The 22,311-nt window shown below is 38.3% G+C and overlaps 1 protein-coding gene across 24 annotated transcripts in view; it reads left to right on the forward strand.

Annotated features, from left to right (window-relative positions):
- LOC108136417 (eye-specific diacylglycerol kinase) overlaps positions 1–22,311 on the forward strand; it is a 127,116-nt gene that overhangs the window by 97,017 nt on the left and 7,788 nt on the right. For 3 of the 24 annotated variants that reach the window (XM_017257545.2, XM_017257525.2, XM_017257527.2), the window contains 11 exons: positions 11,551–11,689; positions 13,002–13,205; positions 13,884–14,028; positions 15,966–16,368; positions 16,943–17,123; positions 18,311–18,735; positions 19,060–19,353; positions 19,430–19,656; positions 20,117–20,338; positions 21,544–21,595; positions 21,994–22,047. In XM_017257545.2, coding sequence (XP_017113034.1) covers positions 11,551–11,689; positions 13,002–13,205; positions 13,884–14,028; positions 15,966–16,368; positions 16,943–17,123; positions 18,311–18,735; positions 19,060–19,353; positions 19,430–19,656; positions 20,117–20,338; positions 21,544–21,595; positions 21,994–22,047 — 2,346 coding nt within the window. The other 21 variants (XM_041709022.1, XM_017257533.2, XM_017257534.2 and 18 more) reach the window with 16 other exon arrangements.

Consider the following 22,311-nt stretch of genomic DNA (forward strand, 5'->3'; position numbering starts at 1 on the left):
ACGAAGTATTTAGAAATATATCACAAAAAAGGCTACCTAGGAAAAACAATGCCACACGGTTGCGATGCTTGGAAATTATTTATTTTAGATTGTATATTTACAAAATAAAAGACTGTACATTTCTTTCAAGAGTTATGAGATATTCTTAAAGATTTTTTCAATGAAACTTGTTTTGAGTAGTTTGATCAACTAAAAATTTAAAGGAATAGTTAATTTGCTGTCCGAACTATGCATTTTCATTTGTGATTGTGATTATTTACTTAAGTATTTTAATGTTATTTTTCCAAATTGTAAACCGAAAGTTATGAAAAGATTTTATCATTAAAACTTTAAGTAAATTCAGCGCTAGTAATTCATAAATTGCTGATTTCACTCACTTTGGACATGGAAATAGGTTGATATTTTCCCCAATGACTAATTTTTATTATCGTTTTTCTACTTGCAGGTACGTACACATTGGTTAACCCTTGCCTGCCCCTTGCGCACTCAAAGATAAGTACTGGAAATGAGAATGAATTAATATTGAAATGCGGTATTCAGCAGCAATTTGTGCTGTTGAGTGTTGGCTTTCCTTTAATGCGACCGGTGGTATCTTTTTTAATTTCCGATTCATGTTGTCCCAATTTATGGCCATTTATTGTCCCCCGTACATACCCATTAAAATCTCTCCTGAGGGGCTCTCCATTAGAAGGGCCCACAATGCCTGTCTCTGGATGTTTTGTTTGGGGGCACATAAAGTTGGATTTACTGATTTACGATATCGAACCGTGACACGTTATTATCTGCCGTTGTGGCTCCCATTTTGGCCATTCCGCAGCAATTCTGAGTATTGACCACTGACTGATATGTTTAATTTGCCGCCACTCCTTACTTTTTCCCATCACATCCCATTCCATCCCGACCTTTTGCTCGATAAAATGGGAAATATTATAAAATCATTCAATCATGCGACGCATGCCGGACACTGCAGCCATTTATTCTTGCTCTCGAATGCGGTCTACACTCCAATCTGGAATCTTTGACTTTTGGGTTTAATTCATTTATGCACTAAAGAAAATAATTATTCCGGACACCAAAGTTGGAGTATCAGCAATAGTTGCAAGGGCTTTGATAGATTTAAAAGGCGACCCTATCGCCTATCGACCTTAATAATTAATAACTTTTTTCTATATATATATATATATATCTTTTAGACTATAAATGTATTTAATAAAAATTTTATCCAATAAATAGGAAGTTGATTTTAAACAATTAGGAAAGCATTTACATTTTTTGTAATTATTCAAACTCCTTTACAGTTTTATTTAGCTAATCCAAAATAAAGCTTCTACAGAATTTAAAAATGAGTTTCCATTGACCTTTTCTATCTTTAATTTATATTACTCACAATATCAGACCTCGCCTGAAAATATAATATACCAAACACCTATTGAACTATAAAGTAATTGTATTAATTTAACAAAAATAAGTAAACATTCATTAATATTATATATTTGTTTCATCGTCAAATAAAGTTTTAATTCTTATATTAAATTTACAATATTAGTTGAGAGCAGTGAAAGTTTTTCCCAGTGTATCAGTCGGCCATCCGTACGTCTTGCTTTGGTTTTCTCTGTCTGTCCCCGAGGCTTGTGCGGTTCATTCATGCGACTCTGGGTCCTCAGACATTCCGCTGGATTTTCCGCCTTTCCTCCCCTCTGCCCCTCCCCCTATCCAGCCGCACCCGCACAATAACAACAATACAAGCCCGACAACAATAACAAGAAGAGCAGTAAGCTACCAGCCATCGAACAAGAAGAAACAAAAAGTTAACTTAACTTTTATGACAATGGGGCAAATAATTTTATGAAAATACTCCCCCGGGGAAAACTATATCCCACAGTACCTTACGCTTTGGCGGTTAAAATGGAGAGAAGGGGGTGGGGGAGGAAAAACCGAAGTTTAGCATACATGAAATTAGCATACAACACTCCGGGGATATGCGATTGTGTTCCAAATTCGCTTTATTGCCTGATTGAACTAACTGTTCTGTGGCGGCATGTCCTTTAATTTAGTGAGAATATTATTTAGAATTCTGAGATATACTTTTCAAAACAAATTAACAAAGGGATAACAGAATAGAAAATCTTAATAATAAAGTCCAATAACCTTAAAATTACATTAAAGATATATTTAAGTTTAAAATAACAATTTTATTTCGAAGAAACTAGTTAATTAATTCCAACAAATTAAAAATACTGTTTGCGTGCTGAGCCAAAAATCCACTTTCCAACTCCCAAACAAAAACAATAATTTAGAACAAGATAATAAAACTCTTGAACCAGGAAAAGCAGAAAGTGATAAATGGAATCGCTTTAGTCTGTCTTCAGTTCCAGTTGTTTTATTATTTTATTCGAATTTGTTTTTACGCCCAGTTCCGCATTTGGCTGACGCAGGCGGCATGCAACAAGAGCAGCATTCACCGGGGGCAACAGCAACATGTACGGCAGCAACATCAGCGGCACGGCGGCAGCAACAACAGCACTCGTCTACAATTAAGTTTTATGAAACATTTGTTTTTGCTTTTTTTCGCATTCTTCTCTTCTACGTCAGCACTCGAATGTGTGTGTGTGTGTGTGTGTGTGCGTGGGGGGTAATGGGCTGAAAAAGGGGGCGAAAAAGGGGGTGGGCAAGGGCGTAGGTGAGGATGGGCGCATGGAGGCAAAATTGAAATGCAAATTGAAAGGCACAAAGCGAAAATACGCCAAGCGAAACTGAACAATCAAAGCGGGAGACAAAGCAGCGAAACAGCGAAAACGTCAGCCACTGTGACTGCGGCAGAGCTAGAAAATGTCACCATCACGATCCAAATGGAAAATCGCTGGCAAAGCAACAGCCAAAAACAAAAATCAAAGAGAGATCGCTCTTAGAGATGCCTTAAAAAAATGCCAGGCGAAACTCTGATTGCTATTTTTTCAAAATAAGAGTTACCCAAATACCAAAAATAAATGTACTTTTAACTTATAAAAAATAAGAAGGGCGGAGACTAGTCTGCGTAGAAACGGACAGACGAACGGACGAACATGGCTAGATCGACTCCAACTGTTGCTGATCAAGAAATGACTGAAATAATAATACCCTTTGCAAGGGTATTCAAATTTCAGCAAGATGCCTTTTTTTTAATGGAATTTTTCCTAAGAAAAATAGATAAAACATCCAAAATTTCGTTAGCCAGTATTACCAGCTGGATCTTGGCCATCTGCACACCACCGATCGCTGCCGCTGCGGAAAACTCACCACGCGGCTGCGTCTAGTGAAATGGCGCAAAAAAAAGCAGCACCGTTTTGAGGTGACAAAGTGCCAACTGCTGTGCCGCCGCTGCTGCTGCTTGCGTCGCTGCCAGCGCCGCTGCCGGTGTCGCTGCCACCGCTCTCGTTGACTTTCGGTTCGCTCGCCCGCCGCTCAGTTGCCTTGTGCGGTTGGATTTGGATGCTGCCGCCAGCCAAAGAACCGAGAAAATAAAGAAACACAAACCACAAAAACAAAACGGAAAATCTAGCCCGAATAATGAAAATAATAATTAATAAAAAAACGCACGGTGCGCGTGTCGCAAATTAAAAACTGTGCCTCCGGAAAAAGATCGGAAAAGTGCAAGAAAGTGTGTAGCCCAAAGTACCAAAGGGAAATTACAATGAAAACAGTGAACTGTGGGGGAGGGGAAGGGGAAGGGAAATCAAAACAAAGGCGACAAAGGGTCAAAACGCTGTCAATCGGGCCTAAAAATAACCGGTCACAAAAATAACCCAAGCAGCCAAAAGTTCCAGTGTGTCTTAATTGAGACGAACGGGGAAATTGTAAAATTTCAATTCAATTAACCGATGGACTTGAAAAGCAGAAAAGCGACAAAAAGAAAACCGAAAAGCCGGAGAGGCATCATCGATATAAAGTGCGAATGAAAAGAAGCCAAAGTTCAATGTTGAGCGGTCAACAGAGGAGCACAATATACCATATATACTATATACAATATTACTGCATATGAGATATGGGGAATGTATGGAATATATGGTATATGGCGCGCTAAGAGTTCGTTTGGCAAGCCATCAACTGGGTTTCGGACTTTGGTCCAATCAAAATTATTAAGTATTACACGATAGTTGGCGGAAAATCGCTGTGTACACATGTTCTAATTTATCGTACAGATTTGAAAATTTTTAAAAATGTTTATTCATTGACTTAATATTTTAAAAACTGTTATATATTACATAATTTATGACATACGTAATTTAGGTTCTTTTTTAAATTTTTTTCTTTTTTTCTTATTAACTAAATGTTTTTTTTACCTTAAAAATCTCTGATGATTTTGAATATTTTTTTGATAAACTTTTTATTTGTTTTTTTTTTATTTTCCGGCTTGGTTTTTTGTACAGATTACGAAAAAAGCAACAACAAAACAATCATTTAAGAAATACTGTCTTTAAGCATTATTTCAGATGTTTGTTTTTTATTGTCATGAGTTTACAAAATATTTATTTTGCCATTATTTCGATACCGCACTTATTTGAATCACACAATTTTCTCCAGATATATTTGTTCGGAACCACAGTCATGTTTAAGTGAGCGTGCTGCCGAAAAATTCGCAGCAACATTGCACTGCGAAATCGGTGCCAAAAATCGGCATTTATCTGCCCTATTGTTCTGCCACTTCTTGGCTGCCTTCCACTTTTACTATGCTAGTATATTCTTTCTATACCCTTACTGCTTGGCATATTGAACCCAAAGGCCAACTGCCAGCCATGACATTTCGAGAATTTCGCACTCATTTATCAGAAAACTATGGCGAAAACTATGGCAGAGAGGCTATGGCATCGCTGAATGAGAATGAGAATGGGAAAGAGTCAAAGTACGTCGCATTTCGTTTATTTGATTTGATTTATTGTCGATTTGCTGCTGCCGCTTCTGCTGCTGTTATTTTCTTTTTCTTTTTCCTTGGCTTGTTTTGCCAGCTGCGCCCAGCCAAAAACATCACAAGACACAAATCAAGGAGCTTGGCCACGCCCACGAAATTTCGAGTGGCTGTGGGCATGCAGATTGCGCATACGCCACGTGAGCCGACGGGTATTAATATTATTAAAAATAACAATATTAATAATCGACCAGAAACCGCGAATATGCATTTCCATTAAAGCGTATGGCAATATTATTGGCAACTAATAATTTCCAGGCGCAATTTATGCCGGCATAAATTTACACATAAATTCAAAAGGGGGGTGGTTGCCACCCTTCCACCTGCCGTGTGGTCAAAATCGAGAAAAACATATATAAATACTGTTTTAAAAATAAATATCAAGTCACACACATGTTTTAGATTTGAAATGTTTGACTTGCTCGCTGCCTGTTCTCATAATTAACTTAAGTATTTTTAGCAAAAAAAAAAAATACAAAAAAAATTAAAATATGATGTCGTCGTCTTGTGCTGCTGTTTTTTTTTTTGTTTGACTGGCAAACAAAGCAAACCAAGTGTTTCAATTAAAATGATAAAAAGAGGAAACAAAGGTAAATTGAACGCACAGCTCGGAAATATAATAAATTATATCCCATTGCAGGGTATTAAGTTTTGGAATAAATATCATTGTTCTATTTTTTAAGCAATCTCATTTAAGATAGTTTCTTTGGGCCTATGTTTGTTTGCCAGCCGCTTAAATTCATTCATAAATCTTAGCAGACCCAGATAAATTATGATTGTGCAACAGATTAGGCAAGCGTCTACCAGGTTTAGCTGGGAAAGTAGCCAAACGGAAGCAGAATATAAACAGCTGAGATATGAGGTAGATATAGGGGTTCAAGGCACTCTCTATGGCCGAAAATTAAATCTCTTCTGGGTTTTCCGCTGATAAGGAAAGATATCAGGTTAATCTTGTGGTGAATAAACCTAGAAAATAATATTTAGGTATCTAGAAAAGTAATTACATATAAAAGTAATAGTATTTCTTTCATGTCTCTTAATGGATTTATATATACTGTCGGTAAATTTTTTCAATTTTAAATACTGAATTGTTTGAATTATTGTTCAGTGCAACAAAATATATATATTTTTTTAAATGGGCTCAGAAAATATATATTGAAAATGTTTTAGGTTTTTGTCTATAAATGCTTAGTTACTTTACATTCATATTAAATTTCTCCTAATTGCTTGTCTCACATATATTTAGAAATTCTTTGATTTCACTTTAAGTTCATTAATTGGTGAAAAACTTTTTGACACAGACACCGAAGGCCTGGAGCTCAACTTAATATGCCTGGGTGAATATCAGCATCTGGATCTGGGTCTTCGCATCCGTCTGAAAAGTTTACTCCAGCGATTTACCCCAGACCCCTCCGTTGCCATGCATATATATAGACATGTATATATATATATATATATATGTATATATTGCAGGTCCTTGTTGCTTGGCTTATTGAAATGTTTTGCCTCCTCGCTGGCCTTTGCTTGTTATCAAGTGGCCCGCCCACTGACCGCCCACTCCCACTCTATGTAGAACACCTCGCCAGCAGGCCAAACGCTTAATGGCAATTAAGAATATTAATTTAATTTGCAGCCTTTGCTTAGTCCCGCTCCTCCCCCTCTGTTTTCGGAGCCCAATCTCTATCCATTTGCCGGATGCATCTCAACTTTGATTACACGGGAAAAAATGGGCTTAAAATTACTTTGCTTATTCTATTAAAACAGCTATTTTTTGAAATTTAAGTAAATATATGAAAAATAAAAAAAAAGGTTTTATACGAAACCTTTATAATTAAGACGACACTTTAAAATTTTTTCCACTTGATTCAAATTATTAGTATTAGGCATTAATTTATAGTATATAATATAATAGATATTGTTATTCCACTTTGTTTTACTGTTTTCAATTTTCGATTGAAGTTTACAATTTACAATTTGCAAAATCAATATACCAACATATATCAATATTGTTTTTCTACAGATTTAATTTTTCTTTTACTCTCATGTAGTTATATTTCCTAGGATAGGTAACATTTTTCTTGGCGTGTGGCCCCGAGTGGCAGCCCTTGCCCATGGCAATTGTTAATATTCATTAGCTTAAAATCCTTTTCTCGAGTTCTTGCCATTTCGCAGTTGAGCAGCAGGAGCTGCCACTCCAAAGCGCCGTCTTAAAAGGGGAAATCCGGTTTTTTGGGCAGGGAAAATGCCCGGTGCTCGAAAATTGTTGCCACGTTTTCAATTCCAATTCCAACTCAATGCCGGGCATTAATCGCTATCACAAACGACGATGGCCAGGACGAAAACGATGGCAACGGCAATGCCAATGCCAATGGCGTTGGCCAGGACGTGCAGACAATTTTTCATTTGGGCCAGCTCAAGTGCATTTCTCATTGGTTGAAATTTGCAAATGAATGAATGATGGATATATTTACGTATACTGGATCTATTCAGCATCTACAGGATCTACTTGAAGCGCATAATTGTGGGCGATTATTAATGACTTTCGCGATGGCTTGCGAATGACCCAAAAAGGTTACGGTTTCATTTATACATTTTTATGACGATTTGATGATGCTCATGCTCTCGGCACTTTTAGAATATTTATTATTTATTTCTGAATTTTTATTTTCGGATTTTATTATGTCAAAGTCAAAGAGCTCGTGGAAAACGAGGGTGGGTGGGTGTCGAATGCAAAGTGTCATTATTGAAATACGTACAGATATTTCAAGGTTTTTATCGATTTTGTCAATGGGGCCACATCGAGAGTGAGGTGCTGACGATGGCAAGAGCATGAGTCTCCTCCCCGGAATCTCAATCCCACTTCCATTTCCAAGTCCAAGTTCGGGCCATTGACGACAGTTTGCCTTTCATTAGCCGAGTATTTTCCCGCTTTTCTGCTTTTCTGCTTTTCCGCTATCCCGCTCCACCACCCACACTCTACATACCCATGCCTTTCCACCTTCTCGCTTTTGCCGGCAAAGTCCAGACCTCTTCAAAGGCAGTCGACATCGAAATTAATCACATTTGAATTGAAATTGCGTTTCAAGTTCTGTTACGTCTTGCTTGGTTTCGTTTTATTCGGTTTGGCCGTGTTTTCGGTCGCTCGTTATTTCTGTGGTCACTCATATTTGGTATCAAACGATTCTAATTAGAGATGATTGCCATTGCCTTTTTTTTCGGCTCTCGGTTGTGGCGTGGGCTAAAATTGTTTTGAATTTTAAGCATATCATAGACAAAGGGTTGCATACTGATTGCCTTTTAACTTCAGAGATTGCAATGCCAAAATGTTCGGATCAACTTTTCTGGAGCCTGTTTTTTATTCAACAAAAATGTATATATTGAGTGATGAAAATCATAAATCTCATTGTGAAAATGGCTTTGCCAAACTGAATTCCAAGGCGACAAAGTGCAGAACTGCACATAAATAAACGTATGCATTCAAACAAATTTCCTCGTAAATTTTGAATTTTAGGAAATGCGAACCATTTATATTGTCTTAATCCATTGGCCTTCGGTGCAGCTTAAACAGACTTTTTAGATGTTTGACAACCTATTAGCACAAAGCCATTGACTTCCATCTAAATTCGTTTCGCTAAATTTCATTTTCGCTTTTTATTCTTGTCGAAGGAAAAGAGGCGATTGTGATGTATTAAGACTGCAGTTAGTAAAATTGATTTGCAATTCAATTTTGCAACTTTGACAAAGCGCGCATATTTTCTTGACCCTCTCATTTTCTTGCCCACCATTTCTTCGTTTACTTGTCTTCCATTTTCCTGATGAATTCTCGACATAATTGCTGGCGTTAAAAGACTTTTAAACTCAAAATTGCACTTTCATCTAATTGGAGATTTATTTTTTTTAAATTTAACAGTGTTTTTTTCATTTTATTGAGGGTAGTTATTTGATTTTTATAATTAATAATGTGTGCTAGGATACACACCCACACATACGGACACGCTACATTTAACAGTAAATCAAGTGTGGATGCCAAAATTTTAGTAATGCGTAAAAAACAGAGCACAAAACGCGCACAATTCGCGCACAAAACGCGGACAAAACGCGCATAAATCGGTGTCAAGGGAGCGACGGCAAAAAAAGGATATTAGATAGAAAGTTGCTTAGACTTTGGCAATCGACATGGAAAATCTGCAAACCTACAATTTGCCAGGCCAATAACATGCCCTTGTAGTATTAAAAAAAAGCCACGCATTCAGGGAGAAAAAAAAACAGAGAAAAACAAGTCACAGTTTTCTGTATGAATATTCATCTGATAAGAATTTAATTACAATGCACATAAACAAAATGTATACAAATGTATTAATCACACACGCACACCTATGGGCAATGGCAGTTGCCGTGCGCTAGAGCGAGACAGCAAGCCGGGGAGAGCGGGAGGGGCAACTTCATATCCAAATAAGGTCCCGGTCAAAGTTTTATTTTATTCACTAAGTCTGGAGAATTTTAAATACTCTTTAAATTCCGAATATACGCCGTAAAGAAATGTTTTTAAAAATAAATTATTTTTAATTTAAGGAAATTATTTTAAAGATAAACCATACATGTTATATTCTTTTTCTTGTGTAATATTTAGTTGTTTTATGAACTTTTTAATTACAAAATAAATTTACAGTCCTAGGTGAGCCTGTAAATTTCACTTTATATAGAATTTTAAGTGTTTCTTTTGGTTAAGTGGGGTTTAGAAGCTGGGCTTTTGAAATAGTAAAAAATAGCAAATAAAAACAGCAACGATATGCCAATAAAAAATGCATTATAAATAAAAAATGTTATTTTATCCCCGTTGTTTTTTTTTGGGTGACCCAGTTCCATCTAAGTTTGAAAGTACCCCCCATAAAATGAGTGAATTAGGGTATGAAATCGTATAATAATAAGCCAAACCCAAAACAGAATCTCCGGGCAATCTTTTTGCGCCATAATGACAGCCGCAGACACGAAAACGGACAGCAGCAGAAATAGGGGCAAAAACCGATTCAGAACCAGAATCAGCGACCGAATCAGAGTCACAGAAATCGAAATCCGTATCGGGATCGGGACTGCGACTCAATTTAGAGCTGAATGCAAATAAGCTGCAAAAAAAAAAACGAAAAAGAAAAAGAAAAAATTCCAACAAAAATTCTACAGACCATACAGCGAATGTGTAATGAAGTGAAGTGAAATGCAAAAAGCGTGCAAAACGAAAAGCTAAGGTGAAAGGGAACGGATGTGGAAAAATAAGTCACTGTAAAGACCATGTTCATATCTTATTTGAACTGCGACGCCAGCAGCAACAACAGCAGCAGCTTCGCATACAGCAATAGCAATAGCAATAGCAACAGCAACTACAGAAGCAGCAGCAGCAGCGACAATAGCAGCAACATCAACAACAGCAGAAGCAGCAACAACAAGAGTACCTGTGATTATTGCTGCAACTGCAACATCTGTAGTAATAACATTAGCAGCAACACCAATTGCCAGAACAAATCTGGCAACAGCAACAATAACCGAATTTCCAACTGTAATTGCAGCATTTGCAACAATTTCAACTGCAGCAGCAGCAATAACAACAAGACATCTAGTAGAAGCAACAGCAACTACAGCGAGCACTGCAATTGCAATTGCAATATCTGCAACAATATTAACTGCAGCAGCAGCAATTGCCCCTGCAGCAGAAGCAACACCCCCGCAGCAATATTCGGCATGGAGCGATTGCTGCACGCCGTTCGCGAGGAGTTCCAAACGGAGGACGAATACGAGGCGGAGGTGGACGATGATGGGGGCCACACGACGCACAGGAGCAGCATCAGCAGCTGTTGCAGTAGCAACAGCAACAGCAGCTGTAGCAGCAACTGCAGCAGTAGCAGCAATAGCAACAGCAATAGCATCAACAGCAACAGTGACGGCAGCAGCACATCGGCGTCGCAGTTGCTGCCGGCGCCAAGACGTCGACTGCAGCGCAGCGATAGTTTTGGATCAGTTGGGGGCGGTGTTGGTATGGGGGGCGTGGCAGGAGCGGGGGCGACGGGAACGGTAGTGGGAGGAGTGAGGCGCTTTCGCCGCTCCTCAATCGGCATGCAGCGGAAGTCGGCCTTCCGGCAGCGGAAGCTCGACTCTTTGGGGGCGTGGCGCCGGAAGAGGTGAGTCCCTGAAATATTAAGCAGTGGATAACCCACGTTAGTATCTGCAAAAACTAATAAAAATTTATAAGAATGTGCTCATCACACTGAGAAAAAAATTCAAATATAGGTATAACAAAAATATATATATATTTGTATTATTTAAATTAATTTCATTAATAATAATTCTTTTAACATATAACACAAGTAAACAGTTCTTAAACATTTCTTTTAACAACATGTTAAAAGATATTCACCAAATGTTTGAATTAATATATAATAAGTACTGCAAACACGTATACACTTATTTATTTAACTTAAAGAGCATAAAATACCCATCTTTAAAGACTTTAAGTGGCCACATTTACAGTGCTTATCGAGTGCACACCCCCCACAGCTAAACCAATTTAATAAGCAATCTTTGTAACCTTTGACCCCTCCCTATTTTCCTCCAAGCAGGCGTACTGCTTCGGCGAGCAATTCCCGGAGACCGATACGAATTGTGCCCGACTGGACGGAGAATGCGGTGCAGGGCGAGCACTACTGGAAGCCCACCTCGGCCTCCGGCGATCTTTGCTGCCTGAATGAGGACTGCATTGTGAGTACATACTATTTAGATATAAGTATAGTAAATACCAGCGATATCCCTTGCCACATTCCTTCAATTCAATTAACACAACAGAAACGTGAAGTGAAGTAAAGTGATGGGCAGGATACGTATACGTATAGTACATGCGAGCGTAATTTATTTATTGCGTGCCTGTCCAACGTTCACGAAATAAAGCCGCAAAAAAAAATAGGGAATTTGGATCAAGAACGATGGGCGTGTCATCAGTTTTAGCCAGAACCAGCCAAAAGCAGAAGAAAATGTACTTCATCAGGCTCATTGTCAATCGCAGAGGGGCAAAAACCAGCTAGGGATACAAGTCAGTTGGGGCGGACCAGCTTCTATGGAAAATCCTGTCTTATCTCAATCTGTTCCATACAACAAATTGTGGTGGGATATGGTAAAGGAAAATCTGGGTTACTCTCTGTCCAGGCTAAATGAATTACATTGATTTATTAAAGTACAACTTAATATTAATTATGATATAACTACAAAAATAAGGGAAATATTAGTTATATTACAAAATTATTCTGACAATCTGACATAATAAAAATATGAAATTTAACGGTCTTTTTAATTCTAAATTCTCGAAATTTGACAGAGAAATAAAAAATAACAATTTTTGTTACTTCAAAAGCCAAACTCACCTAATTTCGATATAGACAATTAAACAAAAGTAGGTTAGGCAAGTGAAGCCAACTAGCTGAATTGCGCACAAGGTTTTCTTTAGTTTTTTCAAGAAAAACATCTCTTGACACCTAAGGCAGTATCCTTGGAAATCCGTTTTCACCTGCTAAACCGCAGCAACCTTTGCAATTATTTGTCAAAGTTTGTTTTTCGAGAATGCGGGCAGCAATTGCAGCTCCGTCATTAGACAGTGGTTTTGTGAAACTGAGGGAATTTGCTAATTAGCGCAGAGAAAAGGGCAAACACAACACAATTAATTAAATGTTGAATATATATATATATAAATATACCTATAGGTATAGGGCTTTGAACCAATTTAAAATAATACCTTGCGATGATATATTATAGTACAAATTAAAAAAAAATAAACCCTATGAATAACGCTTTTGCTATTTTGTATATTTTAAACAAATTGCATTTAAATTATTGGTTTTTAAATGCTTCAAAATAAATAAGCTTTAAAAAATAGAATAGAAAACAAGACAAGAGTTTTAAGGGAATATTTAGAAATTGAAAAAGCAACAGGAAAAACCGGTGAATTGAAATCAGATATTTCGCTTTTGGGTAGTACTTTCACGAAATCTCAAATTCTTCCTGTTATTCTGTGCGATTTCAGAAAAGCGGCCAGCGGATGAAGTGCTCGGCCTGCCAGCTGGTTGCCCACCACAACTGCATTCCGATCGTGAACGACAAGAGCGCGCTGGCGTGTAAGCCAACCTACCGGGATGTGGGCATCCGGCAGTACCGGGAGCAGACCACCACGCACCACCACTGGGTGCACCGCAAGCTGGAGAAGGGCAAGTGCAAGCAATGCGGCAAGGTAGGTTCAACACCAAGTGCAATACACAAGTTACCACGTTCTTTTCTTAACTTTTTTCGTATTTACAATAATTTTTTTTTTGAGAAATATATATTTTAAGATTTTAATCAGAGATGGAATTCTCACAAGAAATTTAATGTATTTGTTAATGAACAAGGGAGATCAGCCCGATAAATTTTGTTATCTTTTTGAGTCTTACATTTTTGCTTAAGTAAATTATAGATTTCTATAGATTTTTTCCTAAAGTCAAAATTATATTTTTCGCAGAACAACCAAATTCTAACTAGTATAGAAATTTCCAGAAATCGTATATTTTTTCTAAAGCTTCTTCAACCAAATAAAAGATCATTAAACAAGTAAAAAAAATATTTTAATTGTCACATTGTAATTAAGTAAAATTTCTAATCAGAGTTGTCTCAGTAAAACGAGAAAAAAAGCATTTGTCTTATTTTAAATTATAAGATTTGTTGGTATTCACGATAATTTATAATTATAATAATATATTATCTTACCTTAAATTTATTTTCTTAAAATAGTTTTTGTAACCTTGATTGATATATTCAATTTTACCTTTCTTTAGCAACATCTGCCATAATTTTTTTCTGTGTGACAAATATAGAGTGATTCTGGAACTAGGATATTATTATATAATTACATGTTATGCACTTATCCCTTTAGTTCTTTCCTATGAAGCAGGCGGTGCAAAGCAAGCTATTTGGGTCGAAGGAGATTGTGGCGTTGGCCTGTGCGTGGTGCCACGAGATCTACCACAACAAGGAGGCCTGTTTCAACCAGGCCAAAATTGGCGAGGAGTGTCGTCTTGGTGAGTCTGCTTTAATATGTCCCCCCATCCCATATATGTCCCTCTTTGTGGCCTTTTGGCCTGTTAAGCGCCCCTTCCACGCCCACTCTTCTTTGATTAATTACGTGACGAGCATGCAAATAGATTGCGGTCCGTTAACTTAATTAAGATTTGTGCATTAAAACCAAGCCCAAAAAACTGGTAACCCTTTAAAATCCCACTTTCTGTGTCCTTTCCGTTTTCCATTCTGTTTATTTGGTAGGTAAATAAACTGTGGCAAGGAAATAAACTCAATGCTTAGAATAAGCAAAACGAAAAAATCCATTCAAAATAGAGGGAGAGACTTAAGAAATCACTGGGGTTTTGAAAACACTTTAAAAGGTGACCAAAAATAAGCCATTAAAAAAGTTAATTTAAATTTACAAATAAATGCAACGCACTTCTAGATTGTTTTTGCATACTTTAACACACCTTTTCAATCAGTTTCAAAACCAAAGAGATTTCTGTGGCAGCCTCAATACTCAGATAATTTTCAGGAACAGTTTAACATTTTAAATCCCCAACGAATTAAAAGTAGATCCTTAGATTTCAGTTGAGCAATGGCAATTTGTGCCTTGGGAAATGATTCCGCTACGCAACATTCTGTGCCACAAATAACCACCTCAAATATCCTGGGAAACTAAACTACTTTCAATTAATGTAATTGCAGCAAATGCCAACGTGTCATTTTTATATAAAGGAGAATTCCTTTCGTAGCAACAGTGCAACAGTGACAATGGGGCGATGTGGCAGCTGGGGCGACTTAACCGCTTCCTGTTCACGTTTCTATAAAGTGTCCCAATGAGCATCTTGTTAACACACTCTCCCTGCCGGAGACCATTACGTACTCCCTGGGAAACCGGGCCATTGACAGGACATGGACTGGGGACAGCAATGTACAGGACCGGAGATGAGGACACGGGGCTGTACGAAATAGAATTACGTGTGGGTGGTCGATCTTGGGCTCCTTTGTCTGGCAACCCCCTTATTGTGAGGTCCTTTGGCCGAGTTGCGGCGTTCATAATTGCTCTTTGGTATGCCGGTTATGTTGGGGTCTTATCTTTTTTTACTGACCCCTCCCTCCCCCTGATATTCCCCCCTCGAAGGTGGCAAAATTGAATTTAGTTGCTTGGCAATACTTAAGCACTTGCCTTTCCACACACAATTAGCTTTTCTAGCCCGGTCACCTGGCTTGGCCAAACATTTGGGCAGTGGGACGAAACTCTGACAGCTATATCGAGGCACATCGAACACTAGAAGAAATACATTTACATTTCAGGCAGCATAACTACTCCAAATACTATTAACTGTGCCTCATTTCCATTTAAATTAAATTCAAACAATCACATTTTGTTTTAAGACCCATTTTGGGATTAAACTTAAACTCTTAAAAATTAAAAGCCATTTAAAAACATCATACAAGAATCTAAGATAATCTCAAAAATAATGTAATTTATGTTTAAAAGTATATGATAAATATATGTTAAGCCCTTAGGAATGAAATGACTTTATATGTATATGATAAATTATGTTAAGCTCGAAGGCAAGAAATGAAAAATTTTAAAATTTGCTTCACTTTAAATTTATATTTTGTAGAAATATAATAAGTTTGTAAATTGATTTTTACTGCCATTTATTTTACATACAGTTAAAACTACCCTTTACCCTTCACCTAAATTTTTAAAACTGTGCCATATTTTTAACTGCGTATTAAATAAATAAATAAATATTTAACAATATTTATATATTTTTTTTATAAAACTAACATACTTTGATCCTGAAAATCGTGTGTATTATAAAATCGAATTTACATAACTGAGGTTCTTCCCCATGATTTTTGAGCATGCAACCATATTTTCTGCCAGTGTACAAAATACAGATTTTCATTGAATTTTCCCCCCTCTGCTTATCCTTTGCAGGCAACTATGCGCCCATCATTGTGCCGCCTTCGTGGATTGTGAAGCTGCCGACCAAGGGCAACTTCAAGTCCTCGATACGCGTGAGCAACAAGAACAATGCGGCTTCCGGTTCGGGGGGCGTTGGCGCAGGGGGCGGCGGGGCCGGCGGAGGCGGGGCTGGAGGCGGTGGGGGCGGGGGCAAGAGCAAGAAGCAGACGCAACGGCGGCAGAAGGGCAAGGAGGAGAAGAAGGAGCCGCGGGCGTTCATTGTTAAGCCCATTCCGTCGCCGGAGGTAATCCCGGTCATTGTGTTTATAAACCCAAAGTCGGGCGGCAATCAGGGCCACAAGCTGCTGGGCAAGTTCCAGCACCTGCTCAATCCGCGCCAGGTGTTCGATTTGACGCAGGGCGGCCCCAAAATGGGGTGAGTATAATATACAACAAAAAACCAAATATTCAAATTATTAGAACATTAAGTGTCAAGAAATGAAGTCTTAAAAGTCGGATGACTTATTACTTTTCATTAAAAAAATAAACTCTTAAAATGGTGATCTCCAGCTTTTAAAAATACCCTAGTTGCGTTAAAGTAATATTACTTGTTTTAAATTGGTATTACTTAATTAAATTTGTTATTACATAAATTTAACTTAAATTAACTTAAATTAAACTTTAAAATATGTGTTCGAAGTCTCATTTGCTTTAGAAATCTCAATGCAAAAAATGATTACCTAAAAATACTTCTATTATTTTAGCATATTTTCAAAGTTTAACTGTTTAAAACTTGAATAATTTATTTATTTATTTAGAAAGGAAAACTTAATGCTTTAAGGCTTTTTTTGCTTGAAATGAAATTTTGAATTCGGTGATAATATTCAATATTAAAAACTTGTTAGATGAATTGTAGACAATTATTAAATTCAAGATATCCTTAAATCTCTCCCATATATTTATTTAAAATGTGCATTTATTAAACCAATGTTCTTTGATTTGCCTTCCAGCTTGGACATGTTTCGCAAGGCGCCCAACCTGAGGGTCCTGGCCTGCGGAGGCGACGGCACCGTCGGCTGGGTCCTGTCCGTCCTGGATCAAATCCAGCCGCCACTCCTGCCGGCTCCGGCAGTTGGTGTCCTGCCCTTGGGCACCGGCAATGATCTCGCTCGCGCTCTCGGCTGGGGAGGGGTGAGTAATCTTTTATGTCACAAAAAAATTGTCCCCGCAGTTTTCACCACTTTTAAATGTCGAAGTCCCAGACATTAAATGTGGTATTTATTATTATTATTTGAATTTAAAAAAAATTTAGGTAGCTATAAGTTGGAATTATTTTTTTTCAATAAGCTGTGTTCAAAACATATTTGTAAAAATGATTACCACAATTAAAAGAAGCTAGAAAAGTTCAAAATATTCCGTTAAAATAAACAGATCTTTAAAATAGTTTTATTCATAAAATATAACAAATTCAATAATATTAATGGGTTTATATGGGCTTTTGACTATTGTTTTAAACACAGCTTTTACATGGTTTCCCAAAAACGACACATACGAATTGTGAGCCAAATTAAACAGAAAAATATTTCAATTTGTTTAATTCATTATAACAATATATTTTCGTCCTGGCATTCGTACGTATGAGTAATGTGTTTTTAAAACCGTAAAAATTACTCATACGATATGTTAGCCAGGCTATATATAGTTCAGCAACATATTTGATTTGTCTAAATTAATATTTAAATTCTGACAACAGTTCGTATAGGTAATATTTTTAGAAACCTTGAGGATTTTTTTGTTTTTTTCCAGTTAGGATAAAACAATTTTAACAGCATTTTGTGCTGTTTTGGAATTTTGTTTCTCATTACAATACATAATTGCGAGTATAAAAATAAAAAAATATTATACACAAACAATATTATATTTGGCAAAGAAAATATTTAAGGATTAGGTAAAGACTTTTGGGTCACAATTGGGACCTCCTTGGAAATCTCACACACTAAAATTATTATGTGAGAGTTTTCACGATTGCCACTAACAGAAAACAAATTAGTTCGAATCAATTCTGATCCATTCCAATTATTGTGAATAAAATAAAATATGAAACAGTAAGTATGAGCCCACTTTTATAGTAAAAGTAGCTTTCATATATATACAATGTATTCAAGAGTAAATTATTTAAAGTAAAACCATCAAAACCAACCACTAACCACACATTTAAAAATAAACGCTTGACTCGTTTGTATTAAAAGCTTTTTCAGAGATTACAAAACACATTCGTAGGCATTTACCGATAGATCCCATTTTCATTTGTAGTTAACGTAACTTAGACTTAATATTGCTTTGAATCATTGCACTTAAAAGCCTCAATAATTTTAAAGTCTATCTTCTTTCAGGGCTACACGGACGAGCCGATTGGGAAGGTTCTGCGCGAGATCGGGATGTCGCAGTGCGTACTGATGGACCGCTGGCGGGTCAAGGTCACGCCCAACGATGACGTCACCGACGACCACGTGGACCGCAGCAAGGCGAACGTCCCGCTGAACGTCATCAACAACTACTTCTCCTTCGGCGTGGACGCCCACATCGCCCTGGAATTCCATGAGGCCCGCGAGGCGCATCCGGAGCGCTTCAATTCGCGCCTACGCAACAAGATGTACTACGGCCAGATGGGCGGCAAGGACCTCATCCTGCGCCAGTACCGCAACCTCTCCCAGTGGGTGACGCTTGAGTGCGACGGCCAGGACTTCACCGGTCGTTTAAGGGACGCCGGCTGCCACGCCGTCCTCTTCCTGAACATTCCCAGGTGGGTTTCCGGATTTTTTATTTCGGTATTCGCAAGGTATTCGCAACTTACCCTACTTCTTGTGGTTAAATTAAATATTTTTGTATTTAAAAATAGGTTACTTCTAGCATTTCTAGATTTATTTATATTATTTTTCATATATTAAATTGTACATTTTAGTAATGATATCGAATGACATTTTATTTTGATGACAAAGTTACAAAGTTCAGAAAACATAAACATCATTATACAACTGTGATATTTTAATTAAGCCTGCAAGTACCTTTTGGGATAAGATGTATAAGTTGAATTGATCATTAAATTTGTTACTTATCTTCCCTGCAGTTATGGCGGTGGCACCCATCCGTGGAACGACTCGTTCGGCGCCTCAAAGCCATCGATCGACGACGGCCTGATGGAGGTGGTGGGCCTGACCACCTACCAGCTGCCCATGCTGCAGGCGGGGATGCACGGCACCTGCATCTGCCAGTGCCGGAAGGCGAGGATCATCACCAAGCGGACCATTCCCATGCAGGTGGACGGCGAGGCGTGCCGGGTGAAGCCCTCGGTGATCGAGATCGAGCTGCTCAACAAGGCGCTGATGCTGTCCAAACGGAAGCACGGACGCGGCGATGTCCAGTGAGTGGGGCGAGCAGAAACCCTCAGTCCAAACTACAAAATATATTTAATGGTATTTCATTTGGCTCCCCCACAGGGTAAATCCGCTGGAGAAGATGCAGCTGCACATTTTGCGGGTGACCATGCAACAGTACGAGCAGTACCACTATGAGAAGGAGATGCTCCGCAAGTTGGCCAACAAACTGGGCCAAATCGATATCGAATCGCAGTGCGATCTGGAGCATGTGCGCAACATGCTAAACACCAAGTTCGAGGAATCCATCTCCTATCCGAAGGTCTCCCAGGATTGGTGCTTCATCGATGGTAAGTGATGAACCAAAACCAAAACAAAAATAGTGTCAGTCAGCAAGGCCAATGAATTTTGTTTCCAACTGTTTTTATTTGGTTTTTCATATTTGTTTATGACTTTATTACAATTACGTATAACAATAGTTTTAAAAATTCCCTTGATCAAATGCCTAGTTAATCTAATTTGACTTCAGAAAATTATGAAAAATGTATCAACAAATTTATTTTAAATGCGATCTTTAAAATTTATATAAATAAAATGCAGTACTTATTAGTTCAATAAGTACTCATTTTTATAAGAAATCAGATATTAAGTAATTTAATTTAATTCCCAAACTTTACAATGTATATGCATAAATTGATGTTCTAATTTTACATAAATTATTCGATTTTGTGAACTGCTCTTGTCTGATTTTTTATGTTTCCATTACATAATACCTTTGAATATGTATGTATATTTGTGTTGCGTTTTCAGCCTGCACCGCGGAGCACTACTTCCGCATCGACCGTGCCCAGGAGCACCTGCACTACATCTGCGACATCGCCATCGACGAGCTGTACATCCTGGACCACGAGGCGGCCACGATGCCGCAGACGCCCGACCAGGAGCGCTCCTTTGCGGCCTTCTCGCAGCGGCAGGCCCAAAACGAGCGGCGCCAGATGGACCAGGCCCAGGGCCGCGGCCCGGGCAGCACCGGTAGGCTTCTGTTAGCTGGCTGCTGGCCACCGGTGGCGGCGGCGCAGCAAAATCCGCACCATACCGCTCACACAGCTCGTACCGCTGACGAGCTGCCGCTGCAGGAGCGGCTGGCGCTCTACCAGCAGCAGGTGGCCGAGCAGCTGCCCTACCAAGATAGGCGCATGTTCCTCAACCTCCACTTCCGCAAGCGGCGCGTCGAGATCTGAATGCCCACCAATCCCAGATCCCACATCCCCATACACATGTGTATTCCAAAAAGTCCAAAAAGTCCTAAAAGTCCAAAAAGTCCAGAAGTCCCGTCCAAATTCGAGGGGGAGCGGAGTGGAGGGGTGCCAGTTGCAGTCGGTCCACCTTTATTTTCGTTGCATTGCATTTTGTTTATGGTTAATTATGTCTTGCATGTCTAGTCACTAACATTAACACACTGAGAAACGCAGTTGCGGTTGAAATAGGGCACTAGCAAAATTACAAGAATATTTAAATGTTAACTTCTTAAAGATATAGTAAAAATATCTAAGGTTAAAATTTATTTAAGGTTTAATTATCTCATATTCTGAACATTTGGGTTTTAAGACAAATAATTTTGTATATAAATTTAAATTGTTAATGAAAAGAAAGTCACTATAATAGCCATAAATTATTAAGAAATAAAATGAAGATCATCATGTTAGGCGCTCCTTTTTTGACCGCAAATGCACGCAATAGCACACACCATACACCCACATAGACACACACCCACACATCCGCTAAAAGTCCAAGTCTTAATTGCGAGGAGCCGAATACAGCTTAGTCCTTGCCACGATCGCATGTGAGTAGAGCATTAAATACAAGCACTCCTGGTACTATCTGGTATATAATCCCGGCTTACATCAACAGTTAAAGCCGTAGCAAGGACCAAACCGTATTCGTTGCGAACCCATCCATCCCAACCAACCAACCAACCAACCAACCAACCAACCAACCACCAACCAACCAACTAACCAACCAAATAGTACAAAAAAGACACTGAAAAGATACGCGGGTAGGTTAAATGCCTTGCAATTGTGGTCTGGTAGTTTGGACTAGTTGTGTACTTAATTAATAGTTACCTTAGTTGTGATACTCTTGTTTCAATAGCTTACTAACAATATTTGAATCTCTTTTCGACTTTACACACACACAAAAAAAAAACACAAATTGACACATACTAAAAACACACAAAGATGAGGATTTGCAAATTGGCTCCAAGCCCATTAAAGTGATGAAGTGGAAGAGGTAAAAAAGCGTCCCCCGATTCGTTCAGCATTTCATTCAGACTCCATGCGAAGAAAAGAGACCAATGGCTTATGACCGAACCGAGCGAGACGGCACTAGACTCCCAAAAATTTTGTTCGCATCGAGCGCTCTTCATCTCTTTCGCTCTGCCAGACCTATCAATTGGCTTTTTTCGCAGCTGTCTTGCTCGTTTGGCAACATTTTTTCGCTTGCTCTCTCTCTCTCTTTCACTCACGCTTCTCTCATGGTCCACGGTATATCCTCCATCTTTCACACACTTGCCCTGTCTTTCTATCTCTCTCGCTCCAGCATCTTTCCCTCCTTTTCTTATTAATTTGATTGAAATAATTTCCTAATTTTCCTAATTTCTGTACAACGTTAATAATTTCTGCATGCAGCAACAAAGATCGTTTATTCAGTTTCAACGAAGATGTTTTTGGTTGTGGATTCAGGTATTCCGTATAACTATCTGTCTCTTTTTTTACTTACTAGACTGTCTGTTGTGGCTATCTCTGTCTGTCTCTCTCTCTCTCTCTGTCTTTCCGTCTTTATCTCTCGTATCATCGACATTTGAATCGATTGAATGAAACTTAAACCGAACTGATGCTTGAATTTTCTTTTTATTTTCTCTACTTTTCCATGCACACACAAACACACCGACACACACACACATATATACGCAAATGCGCTATCTCTCTCACACACACACACAAAAA

This window comes from Drosophila elegans, unplaced genomic scaffold (assembly GCF_018152505.1).
Source record: "Drosophila elegans isolate 14027-0461.03 unplaced genomic scaffold, ASM1815250v1 contig_149, whole genome shotgun sequence".
NCBI lineage: Eukaryota > Metazoa > Arthropoda > Insecta > Diptera > Drosophilidae > Drosophila > Drosophila elegans.